The sequence below is a fragment of the Vigna radiata genome, chromosome 2, assembly GCF_000741045.1.
Source record: "Vigna radiata var. radiata cultivar VC1973A chromosome 2, Vradiata_ver6, whole genome shotgun sequence".
NCBI classification, from domain to species: Eukaryota; Viridiplantae; Streptophyta; class Magnoliopsida; order Fabales; family Fabaceae; genus Vigna; species Vigna radiata.
Window position 1 is genome coordinate 17,884,051 of NC_028352.1, and position 6,777 is coordinate 17,890,827.

The following is a 6,777-nucleotide window of genomic DNA, read 5'->3' on the forward strand; positions in this document are numbered from 1 at the left end:
ATGATGATATATGTCTGTGTCAAAAAGCTCTAGATTTTAGAAAAGTCCGAAATCTTTTCAGAAACATTGTGTCTTTACACCTAGTGACCCTACTTTTTCTCTTTTTTTTCTTCTAGATTTCCTCACAGGCTTTGCAGAATTCCCCCAAACTTGAACAATTCAAGGTTTGCATGAAATAACTGGGTTGGTAGTGACACTCTGACACATTGTTTTATTCTCTCATGTTGGTTTTATTTGCCTTGGAGTTGTTTGGCGAATTGTTGCAGTGAGTGGTGCATGAAATATAGCAGCAATGGGTGAAGAAGATGAAAGCTCTAAGAATAAGAACGTTGGTGGTGGTGGTGCTGGTGGCAGTAGAAAAGGTGCTGGTAGACCTTGCAAAAAGCCAAAGCCTAAGAAGGTGCCTCAGAGGGGACTTGGTGTTGCACAGCTTGAAAAAATTAGACTTGAAGAAGAAGAAAAGGAGAAAAAAGCAGCAGCAGCAGCAGGTGCAAATGCAAATGGATCATCAAACAATTCACCCTGTGATCTGCGTCTGCAATTTGCAAACTTTCCATCTTCTCCAAATTCATTACCTTCAAGCACTGTTTCATTAGCAAACAGTGGTGGTGGTGGTGGTGGCTCTGAGGCTTGTTGGCATGGTGGTGTTCCACCACATGGGCGTGTTAGTGGGCCCCACCTGTGGGCCCACCATAATTTTGAACTTCAGAGCAAGAACTTAGGGATGGACCCTAAATTGACTCTTGCATCAAATTTGCCATGTCAGTCCAACCCTCTTAGCCCCTCCTTCAATTGGTTGCAGAGAACCCAACAACAACACCCTTCATCATCAATGGTAAGATGTTTTAATGTTTGATCTCTCTCTTGAATTCTCAATGGTTTCCATGTTTTTTACACATTCTGTTCCTGTGGAATAAGACAGATATGGTTTGGATTTTGCAGGTGAGTGCCTCCTCAGGGACTTCATCAATAACTGTGCCTAAATCCTTAATAGAGATCCCTTCAAACCAAAGCTACAGTGGATGCTATGTTTCCAAGAGGCAGGAGGAAAGGGTATTCATACTTTCCACCGCTGAATTTGTTTCAAGCTAGTAGTGTTTTACATGAATTTTGTTCATATATCTGAACATATTTTTTCATTTAGTTGTTCATAGATCCTCTCTCTTTCAATTTTTGTATAGATATTTTGATGAATTCAATATTTGTGATTAGATAATTTTCCTTGGATTTTGTTTATAAAATTTGGAATAGATGATACAAAAGAAATTTAATGATGTGAGCTTGATGCAGATGACAGGGATTAAAAGACAAGGCTCCTTCTCTCTTCAAACCCCACCTGTAATCTCTTCCAATTTCAAACCTTTAACTTTTCCTTCCCCTGTTAAAGCAAGTGAAACAATTCCATGCCGTCGTGGAAGAGAATTCAACTTGGATTTTAGCAATTCAACTATAAGGTTGTTGATTCAACTTTGATCTTTTGAGTTGATAAGTTCTTTGTAGTTACAAATTTTGCTTACTCACTCTTGATTTGCAGGGAAGTTCCTTCCCTTGCAGCATCCAACTCAGAGCTAAACTCAAAGAAAAAGAAGAAAGATAATGAGAGTATTAGTGGAGATTTTCTTAGACTAGCTCCTCCTATCCCATGCTCAAATTTTAAGTTAAACTCTACTTCAGCTTTCCAACCATTTCATCACCAGGTATATCCTGATTTTTATCCGATTTGGAAAAACTCATATTAGCCATTTTCTAATTTTATTATTCCTTCTTAACTTCCATTTTTCTTTTATTAAAGGCAAACATGAAGAATCAAGTTCCTCCCCCNTCAGGGTACAATCAACAGCAGCAACATTGTTACAATTTCATCTCTCCATCAGCAAATGCAGCACTAATTGGACAACAATCAGATAGTTTTCAGAATCATAATGCGGTGGCAAGAAGTTCTAAACTAGATCTCACTTTGAAGCTTTGAACATCTTCAACCCATTTCTTGTGGTCTCTCTCTTAGGGCTGTGAGACTTGTTTGGTCATCTTGAATTTAATTTTGAGTTGGTATGTAGTGCTTCAAAGGGACTAGAAAATCACTAGTCTTAGAGAAGCAAGAATGGAAAAGAAAGCATAGATGCTGATTAATTTCTTTGCTTAACGACTATGCTGTTATTAGGCTTAATTTTGGTGACAATGTTGCCTTTGGAGCTTTTGTTATTTCTGTTCCTTTGTTAACATTTGTTATGTTTCGATTTATGTCTGACCAAGTTAGACCATAAACTTAGTTAATCATTGTTAAAAATATGTTGGTACATTTATATTTTGTTTGAAGGCTTAATTAGTAATTTCTTTCTTTTTTTCTTTCTCTCTTTCTTAAAATCAGTTACAAATATTACAATGAAGCTTAAAATTATTATTTTTCTTCTTTTCTTTTTTTCTCTTTTTTTACTCAGATATTCTTTTTTTCTTAAGCTCTTTATGTGCTTTTCTTTTGATCGCTTATCAAAGAATGAATATTTTCGTTGTATGTTATCTTCTTGATTCTTCATTTGAATGATCTTCTATTTAAAGGCTTATGGATAAATGTCTGTTAGAATAAGCTCTTGGCCTCTATTCTTGTGTCTTCTCTTTCTTTGTGTACAACAGTCGTTGGTCAAAATCAACTTGTCAGATCAGACTTGCTTTTTTAGTACTTTGCTTGAAGTAGGTTATACTTTCTTTTAGAAACCACTTCAAGGAAAGAACATTTTGTGAATATCTCTTTTGTCTCTAATGTCCACTTCTAATATTTTAATTGAGGCTTGTGGATCCGTGTAGAGTAAGTTATTTGCAAAGAATATGTCAGAGCGGTGGTGGAATGGTTAACGCGTTCAACAAACCAAGAATGGGTGATTTGGTTTCTTATCGCAAATTGTTCTTTTAATACTTTTCTCGTAAATATAAATTCCTTAAAGAGTAAGGAAGAGAGAAAATTGGACAGGTGATTTTTATACTGGTTCAGATAAAAGAGATCCTACGTCCAGTTGTTAATCTTTGTTGTAACTGAGATCGCGATGCGACAACAAACTAAAAAGAAACAGGTTTAAGAAAAAGTTTTGGGAGTCACCAGCATAATTTATTACAGAAAAACTATCGAAAACCATAAAATAAGACATGGTCTACGAAAACTAGATTTTAAGTTCGAGAATCGGTTACGTGTAAGGAAGGTGTTAGCACCCTACTATGTCTGCCCAAAGGCAGTACCTTTAATTAAATGTATAAAGTTGACGTGGTTTTCCAAAATATTTAATTTTTCCCAAAATTAAAAATATAAAGAAATTATTAGGAAACAAAAAAAAATATTTTTTGTTTTATGAACCCGACAAGGATTGACCTAACTCCTACGTATATTCATTTAATGGAAAATCAAGGATCACATAGCTCTTTATCTAGGAAATGGTTTGTGAGTTTGTTTAAAAAATATTATGAATTGTTTGAGATTTTTGAAAAGTGAACCCAACAAGAATTGACCTTGCTTCTACGTATATCCATTTGTAATGGAAAATCAGGGATCACGTAATTCTGGTAAAATGGTTTAGTTTAACAAAATTGACATTTTTAGTTTTAAATATTTTGTATTTTTATATTTCAAGAATTGTGGAAAAAAAAAAAGAAACCGGCCATAGGCCGACGTGTACTTATACCCTTTATTTTATTATTTAAAAAAATGTTAGGTTTAATTGCTTCTTTTGTCTCTAGTTTGGTTGAAGTGTGTCAAATTCGTCCCCCTTTTAGAAAAATGTCAATTTCGTCCTCATATAGAAAAAGTTTGTGTCAATCAAGTCATCTCCGTTAAAAATCATTGCTTTCAAAACTCACTTTATCCACTGCAAAATCAGGGATCGGACCCATGAAGTGGTTATTATTCAAAACTCACTTTAAGTTTTTAACACCATTAGTTTGTTTTTAATGGAGATGACTTGATTGACACAATTTTTTTCTATATGAGGACGAAATTGACATTTTTCTAAAAGGGGGACGAATTTGACACACTTCAACCAAACTGGGGACAAAAGAAGCAATTAAACCAAAATGTTATTTGTGTGTAGTAAAAAATATTCCTTGGTGGTTGCAGAACCCCTTATGTGTGAGAACTTATTTTCTTTTATACTCTCTCTTTCTATCTCATTATTTTTGCATGTCTCTCTTTATTTTTTCTGTTCTCTTTTTTCTATCACAGGGTGCGTATTTATATACACAAATTGTTGTAATATTATGGTAGTCTAACTTTAATTGTGAATTAATTGACAATGAACAAAATAGGGAAAGAAATTGTTTTGGTTGCAAGAAAACAAATTAAATAATATTCAAGACATTGATTATAATATATTTTCAAAACATTTGTCCATTTTAAAAACCATATTTTTCTCTTTAAAAAGAAACTAATGCAACAAATATATCAATATATTATTTTTAATTATTGTTTATAATTATTGCTTATAATTATTGGCATAATATTGATTCAAATTATTATCATATTAAACTAATATTTCAAAAATATTTTAATATTTGAAAATTACATATACATTTTTTTAAGGAAAATTATTTTGTTATTTTCTTCTTCCTTTTTTTTTCTTTACCCACCATTAATTATTATTCTCTTATTCTTTAATTTTAATTATTTACTTACCCCGGACGAAATTGGGTATTGACAATCTCAACCGAGAATTAACGCTTCAATAGCACAAACCAACAAACCGGTACAATAACAAAGAAAATAAAACAGTTTAAGGTTAGAACACCTCTCTTCTTACCTCAAGAGATGAAACTCATTTCCCTTGTAACCCACAAAGGATGAACAACTCTTCCAAATGCTTCATGAAAGATGACCAACTCCTTTGAATCCTCACAAAGGATGAACACCTCCTTTGAATCTTCACAAAGGATGACAGACTTTTAACTCAGCAACAATAACAACACTCAATCACACTCCCAGTGAAAGTTCTCGCTCTATGCCAACACGCAAAGTTCTTGAAGCCACAACACAAGGGTTCCACAAACCCTAGAACAATTATCATCACACACTGTAGATAAAAATTTCGAAATACACTTATTTCGTATGTTGTATATTAGAATGAGAGTCTCAATCTAATTTATAGAGATCTCACTCAAGGATACCTCCAAAAATCCATTGTAAGGTTTTTAACACGTAATAATCGATTATCCTAATATGGCAATCGATTATGCATCATTGAATGCACAACGATAAAAAACTTCCTTAAAAATGCTCACAATTGCTTGTGACAATCGATTATGGTAAGTCATAATCGATTATTGATAATCAATTATCATAAGTGGTAATCGATTATCTTGAGTATAAAATGAGGTTTCTTATTCAAAACGATTTTAAACGCTCCCTAAGGCAAACAATACACAGAATCAAGTATAAACCACATCCTATACATCAATCTACTAAAATACAAAAGCTTTAATATAAAAACCAAGTCTTCATAAGGATTTTCCTGCAATAAGAGCAATTTAGACTTTACTTAGAGACATCATCAAAATTTCTGCTCTTCAACTTTATGCTAACAATCTCCCCCTTTTTTATGATGATAAAAAAATCTTTGATTTAAAGCTTTTGGTAACCTATACTGATCTGTAACTCATACATAACTTAAAAAAGAGGGATTAATAGACAAAAGATAAATATAATTGAGCCTTTAAACATATATCTTCCCAATTTTGATCATTATAAAAAAGATTTATGTATATAAAATACTCCCCCTAAATTAAAGAACTCCCCTTAATATAAGCCATAAATAAATCAAACAACATAAGCAATATGGAAAATTTATTTTCTTATAATATAAAACATAACATAGCATATGAGAGATACAAAATGCAAATGAAATGCATGTTGGGTAACTAAAACTCATCACTATCATGGTCATCTAGAGGTTGAACTAAATCCTATAGAGCATGGACCCTATTATTTAATCTCCTAAGGAGAGAACAAACTTCCTCATGCCTAGAGGCTTGAAGAAGTGACTTATCAGATAACTGCCTAGGCAGACTCTCTACGAAATAAGAGTTACTGGCCAATGCAGAAGGTCCTGCTTCATCTTGAATATCGTCCATCTCCTGGTCATCATCTTCAGCTTCTGGATTCCCCACATCATCATGATGGATGTAGGTATTACCTTGCAAGACGAGATCCATTTGACAGAGGGTAGAACCGTCAATCTTGTTGCTTGGATGAGTGCTCTGGAATGCCTCAGTGGAGACATCTTTATACTCACAAATCCTGGAAACCAGTTAAGCATAGGGTAGAGGATAATTTATATACCTATTAGCCTTCATCATGGTGTCTTAAATGAGGCTTGGCCAATGAATCTTAATTTCATTGACTATCCCATAAATGATCATCAGGTCAGCTTCTGAACATTCGAGCAAGATTTTATGATGGAATCCCTCTTGGCACAGTCCTNTTTCATGTATTTTTTTACATTTCATTGTAATAGTAGTGTAGCTTGTAAGGAGCTTGGGTCACTATAAATACCCANCTCCTCATTGTATTCCTTACTTTTGAGATTAATGAGAATAGAATTTTCTAAATTCAGAAACTATTCTCTCTTGAAAGTCAATGGCTAGAGAGTCCAAAGACCTCTAGCCTCCTTCCAAAGCACACTTCATTATTTCATTTTTCCAATTACTCCACCGTGCTTCTCTCTCATCCACCGTTTGCCACTCCTTTGCTGCCACATATCACCTCGCTTGCGTCAGCGTGCCAGCGTCATCAGCTGAGGCCAT

General features: G+C 33.8%; 1 protein-coding gene across 1 annotated transcript; it reads left to right on the forward strand.

Moving 5' to 3' along the window:
* The first annotated feature begins 208 nt into the window (after nt 1-208).
* On the forward strand, nt 209-2,329 carry LOC111240583. The gene is made up of 5 exons (XM_022775853.1): nt 209-835; nt 943-1,053; nt 1,291-1,454; nt 1,535-1,697; nt 1,793-2,329. The coding sequence occupies exons 1-5, from the start codon at nt 293-295 to the stop codon at nt 1,967-1,969; spliced, it is 1,158 nt and encodes a 385-aa protein (XP_022631574.1). The 5' UTR covers nt 209-292; the 3' UTR covers nt 1,970-2,329.
* The last annotated feature ends 4,448 nt before the right edge of the window (nt 2,330-6,777 follow it).